Source organism: Lolium rigidum, chromosome 1, assembly GCF_022539505.1.
Source record: "Lolium rigidum isolate FL_2022 chromosome 1, APGP_CSIRO_Lrig_0.1, whole genome shotgun sequence".
Classification (NCBI taxonomy): Eukaryota; Viridiplantae; Streptophyta; class Magnoliopsida; order Poales; family Poaceae; genus Lolium; species Lolium rigidum.
The window spans coordinates 308,812,494-308,831,659 of record NC_061508.1 but is presented as its reverse complement, the minus strand read 5'-3'; the positions used below and the strand labels follow the sequence as shown (position 1 = coordinate 308,831,659).

General features: G+C 44.1%; 2 protein-coding genes and 1 pseudogene across 2 annotated transcripts; all 3 read left to right on the top strand.

Moving 5' to 3' along the window:
* The first annotated feature begins 2,208 nt into the window (after positions 1 to 2,208).
* LOC124697572 (DNA (cytosine-5)-methyltransferase DRM2-like) lies at positions 2,209 to 11,030 on the top strand. Its single transcript, XM_047230146.1, has 9 exons — positions 2,209 to 2,299; positions 3,980 to 4,087; positions 4,189 to 4,297; positions 4,377 to 4,423; positions 4,539 to 4,688; positions 6,493 to 6,592; positions 6,683 to 6,774; positions 6,869 to 8,052; positions 10,917 to 11,030. Exons 1-8 carry the CDS (start codon positions 2,294 to 2,296, stop codon positions 7,997 to 7,999), a joined length of 1,743 nt encoding a protein of 580 aa, XP_047086102.1. The 5' UTR covers positions 2,209 to 2,293; the 3' UTR covers positions 8,000 to 8,052; positions 10,917 to 11,030.
* Positions 10,678 to 12,507, top strand: LOC124661317 (annotated as a pseudogene).
* Positions 12,508 to 15,873: 3,366 nt separating this feature from the next.
* LOC124661306 (BTB/POZ and MATH domain-containing protein 1-like) lies at positions 15,874 to 16,670 on the top strand. Its single transcript, XM_047199174.1, has 2 exons — positions 15,874 to 16,055; positions 16,104 to 16,670. Exons 1-2 carry the CDS (start codon positions 15,876 to 15,878, stop codon positions 16,668 to 16,670), a joined length of 747 nt encoding a protein of 248 aa, XP_047055130.1. The 5' UTR covers positions 15,874 to 15,875.
* The last annotated feature ends 2,496 nt before the right edge of the window (positions 16,671 to 19,166 follow it).

The window sequence follows — 19,166 nt, the reverse complement described above, 5'->3', positions numbered from 1 at the left end:
CCCATTCCATCTCCATAGAAAAAGGCATGAAGTAAGAGCAGCAGTTTGTGAGTCCCATCATTGTTTGTATGTGTTGAAACCGACAGGAGGCTTTGGAGATCTTTTCTTTGGGTACTGTATAGTGAGTTTAATTAAAGATTAGCTAATAAAATATATTTATTGTAATTCCCTATTCTTTTCCTTGATCGTGTTTTACAATCCAGGGAAATGAGTTCTCATATACCTATCTATTCAAATTTAATTTTTAAACAAGTATTTCAATCTATTAACTCTGCCATTGATATTTATATGTGATCAAGCACCTTATTTTATCGAGTTATGTTCATAATGCTATTACGCTAAATATTTCTATCAGCATGAAAGAGGCGAATAGTGCTGTATCTATCCTTGGATATACGCGACTGCAGTTCTCTCAGGCAATAATTATCAACTCCGGCCTGTTTCATTTCATTATATTCATCCCTCAAGGTACAGTAAACTGTTTCCAAAATTTGATCATCTGTGTAATGTTGCCATGCTTCATGTGTACATTTGGTGCAAACTGTATAAATGCATTCCTGTTGGATGCATTTGGACTCTAGTATTCTCATGGGACAGTGTATACTTATGTTGATTACATTTGTAGACAACTTGTGTTGTAGGCTTCTATATGTAAAACAGAATCATATTATGGAATATTAGAGCATTCCAGGTCCTAAAACTATTTCTGCGGTCTCATGTCGGTCCTAGAACTTTGAAATTTGCCATCCTGGGACCATATGATGATTTTCGACGTTCGAGAACCTATGTAAGACTAGGGAAACAGTTCGAGGACCTATAATGCACTTTACTCATTTTAGAATGTCGAGTACCATATTAAAAGCTTTTGCAAAATCTACAGATCGAGTTGCCGTTTGGATGTACAAAATTTGCATTTGGCAGCTGGCACTATAATGTGTTGTCACATAATCACGTTTGACTCTAATCTAAGCTTCCTTTTATTTTAAAATTGGGTTCAAGCTAACTTGTTTCAGTTAGCTGGCATTATTTATATTGTAGGTTATTGTTTCAGTTAGCTGGCATTATTTATATTATTTATAATGTGTTGTCTTACATTTTAGAACAAAGGGAGTATGTTAAATAAGAGTTGGTTGCTGTCATTAATCCGACCTCTCATTTGAGTTCCATCTCCCCAAAAAGGGAAGGCAATAAAAAATGAAATAAATGTTTGTCTTTGATTGCAAGAAAAAAAACTTTACCAAATGAGTTGGTCGATTAGTTGTCGCAGATCATGTTAAAGTGTTGCCTAAAATCTGTCTAGATTCACCCCAACACCAATTGATTTCGAACAAAAGAAGTACTAAATCAGAGTTGGTGGCGGTCAATCATCCCACCTCTCACTCCCCACATCTTCTCATAAAAAATAAGGCAATAAGTGCAAGAAAACATAATAAAAATATTATTTGTTTTATGTTTAGAAAAAAAAGAAGTACCCAACAAAGTTTCAAAACATGGATAGACATACTTATTTTTACCTCCTCGTTGTCTAGGATTACATAACATACTTATTTAACTGATCTAATTTTAACCGTTAAAAAATACCGTAAAATACGGTCAGAAGCTTTAGTCGAGTACAAGTCCAATGGCATAATGTTTAGGACACCCTTAACCCGCACTTTGTTGGCCAAATAACAACTAAAGTTGAACCTTGTAGTGACAAGTATATAAATATGGACGAATCGATACAAGTTTAACCAACAATTTCTACTTTCTACCAAACATGTTAATAAGATGTCAAGTATTGATGCTTGACATCTCTAAGCACCAGCTTTATTAATGTAGCCACTATTGCATCTACACACTTCTCCATTTCTCCCCTTTTTACTTGCTCATTGAGATGTACGCTGCGCACAGGATCTGTGTAACCAGCCCTGTGTGCTGCCCTACATTGGAAGGGAGCGCACCCGTTTTGGGTCGTCTGCTCTCTTCCCTCGTTAGAAAAACTGAAAAACCGTTTCGTGCATACTGCATGCCACACAAGGAGCAGCAGACTCGATCGTCAAAAGCAGAGACGAGGCCGCACTCCGTCGCCGCGCCGCTTGTCTTCACTCGCCCCCTCCTTCTCCGCCGTAGCCGTCTCCTGCTCGCCCCTCCGCCGCCGCGTTCTCCTGCTCGCCTCCGCCGTCGCTCTCTCCTACGCCGCCGCCTGGACCGCCTCTGCTCTTCCCCGTTCTCTCTCGCCCCCTCGCTCTTTGAAGGGGGGGAGTCAGAGAGAGACAGAGAGCCAGAGGGGGCGTAACTTCATACATCAACAATGGTGGTATGTGCTCCACTTATCCAATCCCCCGCTTCCCAGTTTTACACCCCCCTGATTCAAGAGCTTCCGTTCTTTTAGGACTGACAGAGAATCGCAACAGATCGTAAATTCTCTACGCGAGGCTTGTGTTTCGTAGGAGTCTTTCTAAGAGTTCTTTAGCGCCGCATTCAGTTCCCGTTGATTGACTCGAACAATCGGAAAGATTCGTTCTTTGTTTCTCATAGCGCAATCAGGTTTTGTGGTTTTGTCTGATCGAAAAAAGCATGTTTCCCCACTTCATCGATGTGTCCTGGACCAGCAGCTGTATGCAATCTAGCATCAGAACATGGCCAAAATACAGAGATTAGGAAGTACCAGCGGATGGGGACAGAGAAACCGCATGGCCACCAGGCCATGTTCCTACGGCCTCCTGAGTCCTGATGCAGATGCGTACAGACTGCTAGATAACATTTAGCCGGAATTAGCTGGCATCAGCTGAAACTAGATAACATCTCGTGCATTTGAGCAGTTAATTTTGACCTTAAAGTATCGTTTTTTTTTAATTGTCCATGTGGTACAAAGCATCAACAAGTCGTACTGCACCCGTGTCTTTTTTGGTTAACCTTACTCCAGGCGACACTCTCATGTGTATCTTTTTTTAATGGTCTGTTCAGTCTGATATATGTTTTCCAGATATTATTTGATGCATTATGGACCCTAGAGTTGAATCAGGCTGTGCTGATTTTTTTTTCCTTTGGGATTTCGACCGTCGAATGTTCTTCCGTTTCGTATGTTGTTCATGACCAACACACTCACACACTGTGATCTGGCATAAGCATTTAACAGGTCGGGACTCTTTTAACAAGGAATTATGCGGTTTTAGTTTTATGGCCCACCTATATGTTCCAAAATTCTTACTTCACTGGCACTACATATCTTGCATTGGCACTACATATCTTGCATTTAAATAGTTAATTTTGACCGCAAAGTGCCATTTTATCTATTTGATACAAGGTGTCATCCAGCCGTAATGCAGTAGTGTCTTTTTGATAGTCTTATGCCAGTGGACACAATGTGGCAAACCTGGTTAACCTGATCACCTTCTTAGATTTACGAACCTGGTCGCTTTCCTCCATTAAAGCTCTGTTATGCATAATGTGTTCTACTATTTCAGAGAAAAGCTAGCATACTTCAGTTAGTTAGGCATCCCTTAATGAAACTCAAACTCTTCTCTTCTGGCTATTTTAGCCCCCCTGAGTCAGAAGGTTCTTTCAGTTAGTTAGGCATTCCTATAACCATAACTTAAACTATTTCTAACTGTACAAATGTATTGCGCATTAGCCTAATGTTTTGTTGTGACCAGGGTGGAGGGGGTTTGTTCAATAAAAAATATGGACTTTTCTTCTTTCTATTTAATGCTTCATAGACTCTAGAACTGAATCTTGCTGTTCTGATTTCAGTTTGTGAGATCTTGTGGTTGTTCTGGTCTTACAAACAACAACAACATCAAAGCCTTTTTCCCAAGCAAGTTGGGGTAGGCTACATATGAAACCCAGCACAAATAAAAGGAAGCCAAAACATGAAATTGTTCTGGTCTTACGGTGCAATTAATTTTTTTCCTTTGTGTAATTTTCTTCTCTACGATTCTATTGCTGGTGATTTTCTTTTAATATTGATCCAAGGCGTGCTTAACTCGTGGTACAGGATAGCGATGATAGTTTTGAGTGGGAAAGTGATGGTGACGCTGAACCCTCATCAGCCCCGGCCTTGAGGAACATGGATGCTGCTGGTCCATCAACATTGGTACACCAGGTAGTAACTGACATAAAATTTTATCTTTCAGCACAAGAGCTAGTCATGACTTGTTATTATAATGATCTTACTGTGATATTTGTTCATCTGCCTATCTAAAGGATCCTAATGGGCGGGCTAATGGGGAAGCACCACCTAATTCTTTAGTCGAGGGATATGTGGGAATGGGTTTCACAAGAGAGATGGTCGTGAAGGGCATTAAACAGATTGGTAATAGTAAAAGTAATAATTTCATTTCATTTGTAATACGTATTTACAACTTCTGTTTCAGCCGAGTATTTTCTTTCAGGGTACAGTGATTCAAATGCATTGCTTGAGCTACTTCTCACATATAAGGTACTTTTTTTTAGAAGGTACTTGTATATGTGCTTATGTTATTTAATTTATCCTATAATTCTTTTGCTCCATGGTCGCAAGGATTGCATATTACAATTGGTCATATGAAATGCAGGCACTTGGAGATGAGGCTGCGGGTAATTGCTCTACTTCTGGTCTCATCTCCCAGAGTGTTGAAGATGATGATGATTTTGATTTTGAAAACTGGGATGGAGATGACGATGCTGATGGGAGAGAACCCAACTCTGATGATTCTGGTCATGAGGTAGATGATTCCCTATCATTAGTTCAGGAACTGGAATTTTTTTGTTCATATAAATGCTGATGCCTGTGACATCTTTGCCATGCATACCTTTTTTTAGAACATGAAGCTTATATCGAAATGTCAGCAAAATTACAGTCAAGGTGAATACACATTGCTAGAAACTCAGGAACTTGGTCAAGCCAGACACACACCGGATTAGTAAGGGATGCAGATTTTGCAGCTATATGTACCGGATTAGCATCCCAAGCCTATAGATCATTGTCTAGTTTTCCCAAGGGTTTTTTCTTGATAGCAAGTACATCTGGGCCTACAAAATTTACATCGAGTGCTTCAACATCCCATTTGGAACCATCATGAGAGATTAACTTAGCCATTTGAATTACTTCTGCCCCAGCTGGTTTAAAAGGAGGTTTGCCACCAACAACATCAGGGATCCATCTGTCTTGCCAAGCATTAGTCCACCCCCAGTTCTCCTAGTAAGTCCAAACTCCAGAGTCTTTCGACCCTTAAGGATTGCTCTCCAGGTGTGGGAAGATCCCCATTTGTGAAATATTTGCCCTTAGGACTCTAGCACAGAGAGAGTTTGGGTTGGTAATAAGCCGCCAACCTTGCTTGCCAAGCATTGCAATATCGAACACATACCATCAGCATACTTAGGTTGATCAATTTCAGAACATTTACGCCAATGCATTTTCCTATTGTCACCATCTCCTCCCCATAAGTAGCAAGCCATAGCTGAAGAGAGGTGTTTACATGTTGTTTTGGAAAGAGCAAAACAGCTCATTGAGTATGTTGGGATTGATTGAGCCACAACTTTAAGAAACACCTCTCGCCTGCCAAACTCAGCTTCTTTTCACACCCGCCACTAAGTAAAGAAAACACCGAGGTACACACCTTCTCAGAGGCCTCTGTAGTGCTTCTTCCAAGGCAGCAGGGAGACCTACTTATTTTTCTTCAAGGGCCTCACAATCAATATCGAGGATATGAAGAAATTCAGTTTTGCGATGCATACCAGAGAAATCTTTTATCACATGTATGCTGATACATGTGAAATCTTTGCCATGCATACCTTGAACACCCTTTTTCGTATCTTTTGATCTCTTTGTTTGTTTTGCTCCCAGCCTTTCATCAGTGTAGAACTGCATTTTGAAGTTTGATCACTTGTGTTGTTTACATAAAGTTCTCATCGTGTTAAATTTTTATCGTGTAAGAGTGCAATATATTGAGAAAGTGAGGTTAAATACCATCAATCTATACCTCTCACAGAGTAATCAAACAAACTGGAAAAGAATATAACTGATTGTGCTATTGTCCTGCTTGTCTTTGATTGAGATGAATAAAATGAATAGTTCTATTTACGTTCCACTCATATTCCTTTCAATTCTTACGCATTTGAATATAAGTTGCAGCTTGTATGCATTTTGCTTAATCACTGCTACACTCACCCATCAACACCATCATATGAAGCTACAGATTTGGACATGTGCCTTCAGTTTATTCCAGCACAACCTGAAGTGCTTCCTATTGCTAGTGTAGGTAGTTATTTCAAGTGTAAGGCGACTAGGCGAGGAGCATTTGTGTTCATGCATACATTTAGTCTTCTATTTGCTCAAACAGCACTGGAGAATAACAAGTTGAGTTCCTAAATTATGTCATCGATTTAATTCTCGATCAGTCTTGGTTACTGCTCTGTGTATTCCGTGATCTCTCCCCCTCTTTCGTATCACTAGTCACTTAGCATTAAAAAGGAAGTAAGATGTAGCTAGTCATTTCTAATCTCTGGTTTTGTTTTGCTTTTGCGCAGGATTTTCCACAAGAGATGTCAGAGAAGGACAACAAGATCAAGTCCTTAGTAAACATGGGTTTTGCTGAAGATGAAGCAAATAGGGCTATTACCAGATGTGGTATGTTTTTTTTTTTTAAATTGCTACCTCGTGATCATGCTTCCATGGAAAAAACACCTTATGTTGTATATTTTGGTTAAAACTAACTAGGTGTGGATGCCTCTGTGTGTGTATTAGTCGATTCGATCTATGCATCCCAAGCTGCAGGAAATTGTAGTTATATGAATCAATCTGAATATGAGGTAACTATTGGTTTGACTGCACATTTGAATAACAAAACTATTTCCTCTTTTAACTTGATGTAATGACACTGGAAATTTGTGTATAATTTGGCAGGTTACTGATAGGGGCTTTGATTCCTTTGGAGTGAGAAAGAAAGCAAGATTGATGGAGGAGAGCAAGAAAAAAATGAAACATTATGGAAGTGGAGCACAAGGAAGTCGCTCCTCCTTGGATGGTAACCATGGTGAACTAATGTGGCTCCCACATCCGATGGTTGGATTCAACCTACCTACTGATAGGCTACGGTCAGTGACAAGAAGTCTTCCTAAACAAGCTAGTGGCCCACCTTACTTCTACTATGAAAATATGGCTAGAGCTCCAAAAAATGTATGGAAGGAAATTTCCAGATCCCTGTATGACATAGAACCTGAATTTGTGGATTCTAGATTCTTCTGTGCTGCTGCTCGGGAAAGTGGCTATGTCCATAATTTGCCGATTGAGAAAAGGTCACCTCTCCGTCCTCTCCCTCCAAAGACCATATTTGAGGCCTTTCCTCATTATAAGAAGTGGTGGCCTACCTGGGACCACAGAGAGCAGCTCAATTGCTTTGAGACCCGTGTGGCAAGTCCAAAACAGATAAAAAAGATCGAATGTGCTCTTGTAAGGTCAAGTAATCCACCACCTCTAACAGTTCAGAAGTATGTAATGGACCAGTGCAGAGAATGGAACCTTGTTTGGGTTGGAAAGAACAAGGTTGCCCCTCTAGAGCAAGATGAGATGGAATATTTACACGGTTTTCCAAGAAACCATACGAGAGGAGTGGCCAGTAGAAAGAGGTACAAGTGTCTTGGTGATTCTTTCCAAGTTGATACTGTCGGCTACCACTTGTCGGTGTTGAAGGACATGTATCCGAATGGTGTTAATGTGCTATCCTTATTCACCGGTATTGGAGGAGGAGAGGTAGCTTTGCACAGGCTTGGAATCCACATGAAAACAGTGATATCTGTTGAGATAAGTGAAGATAACAGGAGGATTCTGAGGGGTTGGTGGGATCAGACACAAACTGGCACGCTAATTGAGATTGCGGATGTGAAGTCTCTCACTAATGATAGAATTGCATCATTTATTGGTAGATTTGGTCGATTTGACTTGGTGATAGGGGGCCTGGAGGGTGAGCAACCTGCTTTATTCTACCACTATTGTAGAATCTTGAAAGCCGTCAAGTCAGCTACAACAAGGATGTAGCTGAAGCTATTCCCGTATCAGTCGAAAGGATCTTGTTTCCTGGCCGTCATTATGTGAGTATTCTTCTGCTTGCTGTGTATAGTTTGTTTTGATCCTAGTCATAGTAGATATATCGGTTAATACTTGATAGTTGTTCTATCCTGTGTGTATGGTTTGTTTTGATCTTAGTGATAATGGATGTTGGTTGATATTTCTAGGTTTGAGTGATACAGGTTTTATGATTAACGTGTGATGCCACGTTTTTTTTCCGAAAAGGAGGTTGAACCCCAGCCTCTGCATCAAAAAGATGCATACGGCCTTTATTATAATTTATTCAACAAAGGTCTGAAAAAATATACATCAACAGCCCGAAGCCACCACTCAACACCTACAAACCCGACAATGATGGGAAGATCATGCCATCAGGGCCTTGTGCCCTCACACACAAACAACGCCCCACCAGCTAGGTACCAGGTGCATCACCGAGTCACCCTATAGCAAATTGGGAGCACACTTACGGTCCAGCAGACCCTCAATGTGCACCTCGTGCACATGTTCCAGAAGTCTCCACCACCGTCGTACCGTCGACCCATCTCTAGGGCAGAGATGGCGTTTCTTTTTGGCGCATAGGGTCAACTTGTTCCTCTGTACTTCCAGTGAAAAGTGAGGAGGATGACCAAGTAGATAGACTAGTTAATACATAGTTACTGGTACCATTTAGCAACAGACGCCATATTTTCGATCATTCCTGTACTATTGGTGCCTTTTTCCACACTACAGTGTGATGGCTTGATAATAGACCGAAGACCCTGTTTGACATGTCCAGGAATTCTAGCTATACATTCTCCCATTGTCAAAGAACGTATCTGTAACTGGACAACATACATTTCTTTGGCGAAAGAAGCCATAGCTTGCATTTAAGGACCACTTGGTTCCTGTCTACTATCTAGCCAAAAAGAAACACCATCTGTGTGCTGATTCAGAACAATGCATCTGTTCTTACAACTTTGCTTGCTGTGTTCTGTTCTCCAGCCAAACACTGGCTTCCTTTTCACTGCTGTAGGTCACTACAGATAGCCATCTTAGTTTAAAAAAAGAATATAAGCATCTTATGCGTGTCTTAATTCGTGAACCAATGAGGTGGTGAGCTGAATTTCTGAGCTACTTGTTTCTGTCAGTACCTGCTTGTTCCTTTCCCTGCAGTCCAGGTCAAATCACATAGTTTTTCACAAAGAATTGGAGCATTGCATCTCCTGCTAGTAATTTTTTTGCAGGGGAGCAGTGATCAATCCTCTGCATTCTGGCACACTTGATAACGGCAACTGAATATTCAGTATTTTTTTCTTTGTTGGCAAATTAGCTCTGAGATTGTATTTGGTTATGTGCATCGCACAATGTAGAGTCCTGGAGGATGATCTTTCCATTATCTGGGGAAAGAACTCCGAGATTATGTGGTCTGATGTCTATGTTCTGAAGAAAATTGCTGCCACTGAAACATGGTATTCTTCTATGACGTTGACAAGTCGTCTTTGCACTTTTTGGAGCATAAGGTTGATAACTTATTCCTCAGCACTTCAAGTGCAAATCGAGGAGGATAACCAAGTAGATTGGGTATTTAATACGGTAGATAATGGTAGCATTTAGGAACATACACCATGTTTTGGGCAATTCCTAGGCTATTGGTGCCCTTTTCTCCAATGGAGTGGGATGCCTTGATAGTAGACACAAGTCTTCTTTGACATGTCATTACCACAATCTGGTATAGGTCTGGGAGCGCATGCTATGTTGTCGTCTCATAGAAACATTCTGCCACTGCCAAAGAACTTATCTTTCACTTGAGAACTTGTATTTCGTTGGTGAAGGGAGCCTTTGCTTGTTGTCGTCTCAAATATTTTACTCCAAAGAAGCAACATTTTAGTCGCCTTGGGATTGTCATCATCTGTTTTATCTTCTACAGTGGAGGTTGTTACACAATTTGATATGTGTCACCTGAACGTAGGCGTGCTGCTTTGGTATTTGTACACTTTCTTCAGTTACTAGCCACAGTTTTGATGTTGAAAATTTGTTGTCGACTGCGAGATGTTAACAGTGATATGCTTCGCTTCAATGTCAGGTCAAATTCAATGATATATCTTGTTCTTAATATTTAAATAAAAAACATTTTAGTGTAGAATTGCACATGAACCATTTGCCTTTCTAACATGCTGAGGTTTGAGAATTCCAGATTGATGGACAAGTTTGGTGTGCATAGCATATACGCCTTCATGTTTTATACCTTTATATGGAACAAGTCCACTCCCCCTCAACGGGCGTGTAGTCACAAAAAATATCCAGATCGTCCACTTTACACTAGCCAACTATCAAAATCAGTCCAACCTGCCTCCTCGCTCCGAACCACATTGTTTTGGGCTTTGCCCTGGCGTGGCATGTATCTTGTGTTCTTGATATGTTGCATTGATATGGAGCCAGTAGATCTTGATTACAATTTTTTCAAAAGTGTGTCCCAGTAGTCACTAGTCATAGTCATTCTCTTCCATGATTCCATCCTCCTCTGCCTACCTTCAGTTCTTCATATCTATTTTTCTGCTCAAGCCTAAGAGAGTGGGTATGAAGTGGACATGTTCAGACTAAGGTTGCAGTGTGTCTCAGTCAAGAGTAATTATCAACTAGTAGATGATTATGTTTATGACATACAAGACATGCCTTATTCAGGATACATGTGCGTTGGATCAAAGGATCGTAACTAATAGATTATATGTGCTCTTGCTTAAGATTGCCATAGCTTAGTTCTCGTTCTTGATCTACCCATTTTGGCATGTGCTCCACGCTGATCAGATTGTTAGCGTTGGAGTTCAATGCATGCTCAGATAATATTTAACTGTCGCTTCTATTTCTTAAATTAAAGATGGCCTAACTGTTGACTGTATTGTTTTTTCAGACTTGGTTGCTATTGCTGAGCGGATGGCTACTGTGAAACACAAGATACTGGTTTTGTCAGGAAAGGGAGGCGTTGGAAAGAGCACGCTTTCCAGCCCAGCTGTCATTTGCCCCAGCTGAAAAGGACTTTCAGGTTGGCCTTCTTGACATAGATATATGCGGCCTTAGCATCCCAAAAATGTTAGGCCTTGAAGGCCAGGATATTCATCAGAACAATCTTGGCTGGTCGCCCATCTATGTTGAGTCAAACCTTGGTGTCATGTCGATTGGTTTCATGCTGCCTAACCCTGATGATGCTCTCATATGGAGGGGTCCTCGCAAAAATGGATTGATCAAATAGTTCCATATGGATGTTGACTGGGAGGAGATTGACTATCTTGTAGTGGATGCTCTTCCTGGAACATCTGATGAGCACATCTCAATTGTCCAGTACGTATCTACAAGCCACAGGAGTTGATGGTGCGATAATTGTTACGAATCCACAGCAAGTGTCTCTGATTGACGTCAGGAAGGAAATCAACTTCTGCAAGAAGGTTGGCGTGCCAGTGTTGGGTGTTGTGGAGAACATGAGTGGCTTGAGGCAGCCATTTTCAGATCTCGAATTCATGAAGCCAGGTGCTGCAGGGGAGACAGACGCCACAGAATTGGTGATGAACTATATCAAGGAGACACTCCCGAGCTTTTGTCGGTTGCCGCGTGCAGCGAGGTGTTTGATAGCAGCAGGGTTGGCGCGGAGAAGATGTGCATTGAAATTGGAGTCCCTTTTCTTGGTAAGGTGCCGATGGATCAGCAGCTGTGCAAGGCAGTCGAGGAAGGGAGGTCATGCTTCGTTGATCAGAGGTGCAGTGCCATTGCACTGGCTCTTGAAAGCATAATCGACAAGCTGATCAAAACCAATCGAGGAGATGGTGTTTGACCTGCTGGAGAAGTAGTAAACGGTAGATGTTACAGTGATGTCTGGCAACTCTCATTGTACGGAGTACCACTGTTTGTCCAAATATCTCAAAGAAAAGTCACAGCAGTAGTTCTGCAACAAAAGACTAAAGCATACAGCATATCTGGCTACATGCTGCAAATATCAACAATCTGGAGCCGCCATTCTATAGTTCGTGATTCAGGATTCAGTTGATGCCAATGATGTAGTACCAAACTGACACAGCAAGCCAAAGATTATAAATTTGGGGATCACCTTGCTGGACATAATCGCGGGCGTATTGAAAGAAAGTGATAGGTTCATCATCTCATCTCCTATGATATTCTAGTTATTGGAGTAGTGAACTACAAACTCTACTGAAGATGCTTCAAGTAAAAGAGAGATGCATGCTAACGAACAATGATCGGCTCAGTGGCCACAGACATACATAACAATCAGAGGGAATCCCTGTCCAGAGTGATTGGCTCACTGCAGCTGTTAGGCCACGCGATGATGCCAAGCTCGTTAAGGACTTCCTCCTCGCTGAACAAGCCGATCGAGCGCAGCTTCACCGCCTCCTTGCTCCGCCAGGCACCGCCGTTCTGCCGCGCGATGAGCACGGCACAGCACATGGTGTCATAGTTTTCGATGAGCGCAACATGGCGGGCGCTCAGGAATGTCCCGCCGCGGCTCCCCCACGCCGTCATCGGTCTTCTGGACCTCACTGATCGCGTCGTTTATTGTTGACGTCGCCCGCCCCACGCTCTCGCCGTCGCTGCTACTTGAAGTGAAGGAAAACAAGAGAGAGTTTGTTAGATTATCAACCCTGTTCACAAGAATGTATGAGTTGAAGACGGACGCTTACTCGGATGACTCAGAAGGATCGGCACTGGACACCGCCAGGAGGTTGGCCAGTAGGAGCACCACCACCATTGTCGGAACCTTTGGAAGAGACATTGTTGATTGTTTAAGTCTGTGTTGCTAGACTACGATTGAGCACTCTGGCTTGCTATATAAGTCCATGAAGTAATAATGTAGGTGGTTCATGCCAACTGTATGCTGCGATTCAGCAGTGAAGATGAAGGGAAGTGGGCACTACGGTGCAGTACTGGCAAGCTTGTACTGGGCTGCTCACGAGAGAAGTTCCTGTAGATCATGCCAATTGTTGGCAGCCAGCCAATGGTATGTTACATTTCACACTTTTGTTGGTTTGACTTAATTTTTTCGCGAAAACGCAAAAGACTTGCGTTTCGATGCATTGATAGATAGAAAGAAAGGTTATATGTACTCGCGAAAACGCAAAACGCAAAAGACTTTTGTTGGTTTGACTTAATTACCTGGTTATGTTTTCTCTTTTGAGACAATTTTTTTGCTGGATGGCTTCGTGACGTCTCATGTATGAGGCTGCTTTCACATCTCCTTTGGGGTCATGTGATAAACTTTTGACTTTGAGTGATAGATATAGATAGGACCTTTCTCAGTTTTTCGTGTGAAGCACAGAGGAGAGATAGAATGATTCAGTGAGGGAGAGAGAGTGGGGGTTGACCTAGTGCAGCGTTTTGGCTCCTGAGCCCAGTTTTTTTTATAAGGGTAGTATACTAATTTTAAGGCAATAACTGATACTAGTTATAGTGGGTAGTATATTTATTTTGATGCAAACCCTTGAAAAGATACCTAACTCACGTGGAAATACCAAACACATAGATTATGAGTTACTTTGTAAAGTGCAATTCACAATTCCTTATCGTACCAGTAGATCACATTTCATCCCACACGGTACATCATTTATGCTTTGTGTGTTGATCAACCCAAATCCAACCTTTGCACCCCGTTTTGGGCAACCTTGTATCTTTACTTCACCTCTCATTACAAGATGTCTTGAAAACAAAGTGAGCTCTTCACTCAATCCCATGCTCGCAGAAATCTCAACTTTCTCAAGGCCAATGTTGGGGTTCACCATGAGTCATGAAATGGTAATCTTCATGCTCTATCATGATCTATAAATTCTTCACTCGATTGCTTGCTTTAAGCCTTGATCAACCATAACTCAACATATGAGTCCATTTTGATATTGTATTGAAGCCATATCTTCAGTTCTTCTCTCTTATTGACCTTCTCATGATATTAATCCTTCATGGTTTTACTCATAAGACAAAGCACAGATTCTTTTGAGTTCCACAAAATAACTCCATATTTATTGAACTTTGTTTGGATGTTTTGATGTTATTTTTGTTTTCTTCTTTTTGATGTCAATGCTCAATAGGTAATAAGACTGAAGGGATTAGCTATTCCCACAACCAACCAACCTACTAACCGTAGTCTGGATTACCTTTTGTTTTGTTCGATTGATGTCCAATGTATGCATTTGACTATTAACAATTGTTTCAGATTTTCTACTTCCAAATTTTGTACGGTTGTTGTCCAAAATTGTGCTCTGCATCAGCTGCTTGGTCACAACATGGACAATTGAGCTTGACTGAAGACCAGCAGCTGCACATGGCTGGAGCAGTTGGCCCATGACAGGAGTTTGCGCTGTTGTATTTGTGCCATGGCTGCTGTTTGTATGAGAACAAATGCAAGTATTGGAGCGGTTAAGTAACTTCTGAATTCGTTTCAACATAATTGCGGGAAGAATTAAAGGGGATCGATTCAACATCAAATATTCTAATCATGTGGAGTAGTGAACTACAGCAAGCTCTAGCTATTAGAGATACTCGGAAGAAAACAGAACGAATAGTGATCGGCTCAATGGCAAGAGATGACAGATCGAGGCACATACATAATCAGAGGGAATCCCTTTTGATAGTGATGGGCTCACTGCAGTCGTTAGGCCAGGCGATGACGCGGAGCTCCTTGAGGACGCCCTCCTTGGTGAAGTATCCCATGGAGCGCAGCTGCGCGGCCTCCTTGCTCCGCCAGGCGCCGCCGTTCTGCGTGGAGATGAGCACCGCGCAGGACATGGTCTTCCAGATATCGGCGGGCTCCCCGCGGCGCCCATCGAGGATGAGGGAGATGATGCTGGAGCGGTGGTCCCTCGTCCGCGCCGTGTGCCCCCTGCCCCGCGAGTTGGAACAGGCCGTCGCGGCGGCGGAGGTCCTTGAGGCGCTTGTGGCCGCTGACGACGCTGGCGTAGTAGCCGTCGTCGTCGCTCTTCGGCGTCGGGGGCGTCAGGACGTGGAGGTCGTCGGCCCAGGCATGCCAGGCTCCGTCGTGGCTGGCAAACCGGGGGACGTGAAGGTTGTCACCGTGCAGGGCGACGGTGATCTTGTCGGAGCCGCGGCCTGCCAGGTGGAGGTGGCCAGTGCGCTCCGGTGCGGTGTCGCTGCCTCGCTGGTACCGGAAAGGATGAAACTGAGACAGAGATATAGTGAGATTAGTCATAACGCTGCTCAAAAGGATGTATGAGTAGAAGACTAGTATGTTGAAGTTTTACTGGGCCGGCTCGAGAGGATCCACGCTAGACAACGCTAGACACCACCACCTCCACCATCAGGAGGCTAGCCAGTAGGAGCACCACCGCCATGATCGAAACTTTCTTTCAGCAGAAGCACCATTTCGGAAACAGAGGAAACAAAACATTTCGGCAGCCGGCATCGAGCTCTTCGAGGCGGAGTCACAAACAAAAAAAAGATAGTTGCAATTCAATTTGCAACTCATATGCAAGAATCATGATGTAATCGAAAGGTGTAGCAGTTGATTAAGCACCAAGTTGCTAGTAGTTGAGAACTAACAAAACCATTTCTTAATGGTAGCCAGCTAGATTGCCTCTCCAGTATGAGTAATGGGCCCATTAATGCTCCTCCCTCCCACATGATTTTCCCTTTAAAAAAAAGAAAGTCATCGCTTGAGATGATTCTACTCAAATATAAACAAGTTGCAGTAGGAGCAAGTATCGTTCAGTCGCCTCCATTCTTCATCTCAAAGACAAAAGGAACATTTCTCCATTCTGCGCTAGCCATACCATACTAATAGCAGCACTGCCGCCGGAATTAGCGACTGATCTGCGGCTGACAAGCTACAAATCCCATCTCCGTCAGTAGGCTCACCATGTCGTCCGCCTCCGCCATCGTCGCCCCTACGTGGAGCGGGCACCACCTGCTGAAGATCGACGGCTACTCCTTCACCAAGGACGTCCCCACCGGACAGAAGATCGAATCCCGCTCTTTCGACCTTGGCGGACATCGATGGCACATCGATTACTACCCCAACGGCTGCAGCGCTGAGGACGCGGACTACATATCCCTGTTCCTTGTTCTCGAGGACAGTGTTTTCAAGGCGGTGAAGGCGCAGCAGAAGTTCTCTTTCGCCGGCGAGGTCAAGGGCCAAGCTCCATCACTAGGATCATCCGTAACGGTAAACAACTACACTTGTCTGCAGGGCTGGGGGACTAGTAGTTTCGTCAAAAGGGAAGACCTGGAGGAGTCGGAGCATCTCCATGATGATTCCTTCACGGTCAGATGCGATATCGTCGTCATCAGCGATTACCAGGCTGAGGATCTGCCCGAGAGCACTCCTCCAACCTTCGTCTCCGTGGAACCATCTGACCTTCACCAGCACCTTGGCGACCTCCTTAGGAGCGAGAAGGGCGCCGACGTGGTTTTTGAGGTTGCCGGCGAGACCTTCGCAGCGCACCGGTGCGTGCTCGCCGCCCGGTCGCCGGTCTTCAGCGCGATGCTCTTTGGCGGCATGAAGGAGGGCAACACGGTGCACATACACGACATGGATGCCCAGGTGTTCAAGGCGTTGCTCGGTTTTGCATACACGGACTCCTTAGCAGGTTGGCCAGTAGGAGCACCACCACCATTGTGGGAACCTTTGGAAGAGACATTGTTGTTTGTTTAAGTCGATCTGTGTTGGTAGACTACGATTGAGCAATCTGGCTTGGTCCATGAAGCAATGATGTAGGTGGTTCATGCCAACTGTATGTATGCTGCGATTCAGCAGTGAAGATGAAGGGAAGTGGGCACGTACTGGCAAGCTAGTACTGGGCTGCTCACGTGAGAAGTTCCAGTGCAACACATACACAGGACGCGGATCGATTCCACCCTCAAACGCACGCACGCACGCGAACACGACCCATGGGCCGGCCGGTGCGTGCGTACGTGTCAGCGCCTGTTTCTTCCTTCCGCTGCGCACATGGACTGGAAACCAAAACGAAGCCCAAAAATCCAAATCCAAATCAAACCATCGACTTCATCCCCTTTCCTTTCCTTTCCTCTCCCGCAGACCCTAGCCATCCGACGCCGTCGCGGCGGGCTCGCCGGCGCGCGCGCACGCGCATCCCTGCGCGGCGCTCCGTCGAGCTCGCCCACCGCCTCGCGCTCGCTCCGGAGGGGCTGTTGCCCACCACCAAGCACCAGGCCATGGCGGTCCGCCCGCCGCATCCACGAGGATATTGCATACCCCCCGCCGGATCCCCTTCCCCGCGTAAGTCTTCCTCCACCACGCCGCTCCAACTCCGACTCCGACGGTCAGGAACCTCTCCTCTCCTCTCCACTGCATCCCCAACCAACCCTAGAACTAATCTAATCCAATACGCTGCACTGCACTGCGATTTTGGAACCTAGCTAGGACGACACTTTCAGATTCGCGACGGCTTCTACATGTGCTTGCAAAATCATCACCTCCTTGCCGAATAAAATCCTGCTTTTCCTTGCCATCTAGCTTGTTGCATCACCGATGCTCCACTCAACATGCCTAGCTATAGTTAACCATCTCAGTACGGACCATGTCAATCTGCATTTTGCTTTCTCCTCCACTTTAATCTTTCGTTTATTACCTACCAACAATAGTGCTCCTTGGATAATAGGTTCACCCTGTAGCTTCATTACAACTTCAACCAAATACACAAGAAGATTGAGATGGCCCTGCTGTCCCGGTGCTGCTACTGCTGCTGCTGTCCACCACAGCTCCTCATGGCGCTGCCAGCGTCCGAGTTGCCCCTGTCTGTTTTCTTCAACTCGGACCTCTCCTACATCCCATTAATTCCCCGCGTCTTCCTCCACGCCGCGCGGAGGAAGCTTCGAGCTTGACATAAAGGAGCTCATCGCTGCGTCAGCACCCTGCCTTACAGGGTGGTGCGCACTCTGCCAAAGGTGCCAAGGCACGTGAGGTTCTTGGCCAAGTTTAGAGCAAGGTTGGAGACTCGCTCTCATTTCCTAAATTCGGCACTACTCAACATGTTCTCATGGTTGTTGCCCAATTCGCTTTGCAGGGGCTTTTAGACAATGAGAAGACCAATAACAAGTCTGGTGGTGCTGCCGTCATCTGGAGCTGCCGCTGGCGTCCACTAAGGCCTACTGCCACACCCTTCTTCTACTGGGGGCCTCTCCCATTCTTCCGTCGAAATCAAGGTTCCATTTTTTTACTACCATGCTGCGCACCATGCATTCTCCATTACTAAGATTCTGATATGTTTGCTTCACAGTTGGGAAACAGCAAGGAGACTTACATTTCTTACATCGACATTTCGCTCAGATATAGAACCGAATTCTTTCCGCATGCCTATGGTAAATTTTTTTTTACTGTACCGAATGCATTTTCAGTTCAGTAGTCCAGTGACGAGTAACCTTGTGGTCCAGTCCATGCATTATTCACTTGGATGAATCCCCTGATCTAAATTTGCCAATGTCCTTCTGTTTGCTGCTGGTCATGATAGGCAGGCAGTCCACTCTGACACTTTTTTCTGTCACATTTCATCTTTGATTATGACATGTAGAGGCAGGCCCCAAATTTATAGACCAGCGAACAAAGGCACTGGTCTATGAAACCAAGTAACCCTTTTCACTGCTCTTTGGATGGGTGCGGCTTTGCTGGCCTGACTTGTCAGTGGTTCATGATCCCATGCAAATGCAATGTCATTTGAATTCAAATGCTATGTTTATGCGCTCAAACACCCCGCTGTGTACAGATATACCTGGGATTATCTAGATCATTTTTTAATACTGCCAGATTTTATGGATTCAACTGCTATTTGTATCATGCTTTCACTTCTTGTGGTACTGATTTAATTCGCAATGCTACTGCATTTTCTTTCCTGTGCTGATATACGATGTTTCTTACTTGCAAGGTTTAGAAGCCTGGGAACATATGGCACAGTTCTCTCCATTGAGAGACTTGAGGATGGATCCTTTCACTTTATGTATGGTGCGGAGGAGTGGAGGGGCGAGCGGCCTGGCCTAGCCCCCGCGGCTCCTTTGGACAACCTCTTTGACTGGTCTATGCGCCCCTGTCTGCTTTAGATTGCTCAGTTTTGTAGAGCTTTAGAAGGCCTGGAGTTGTATTTCTGTCTGGTTAAGCTTGGCTGTCTGTTTGGAATGCCACGTTAGCTTTGCTGTC

What these genes read in the sequence shown, in the direction of transcription:
- LOC124697572 (XM_047230146.1), top strand. An exon ending in GAAGGGCATTAAACAGATTG is followed by an intron (nt 4,298 to 4,376) that starts GTAATAGTAAAA and finishes ATTTTCTTTCAG; the next exon opens with GGTACAGTGATTCAAATGCA. An exon ending in CTGATGATTCTGGTCATGAG is followed by an intron (nt 4,689 to 6,492) that starts GTAGATGATTCC and finishes GCTTTTGCGCAG; the next exon opens with GATTTTCCACAAGAGATGTC.
- LOC124661306 (XM_047199174.1), top strand. Translation starts at nt 15,876, where the DNA reads ATGTCGTCCGCCTCCGCCATCGTCGCCCCTACGTGGAGCGGGCACCAC. An exon ending in ACGGCTGCAGCGCTGAGGAC is followed by an intron (nt 16,056 to 16,103) that starts GCGGACTACATA and finishes AGTGTTTTCAAG; the next exon opens with GCGGTGAAGGCGCAGCAGAA.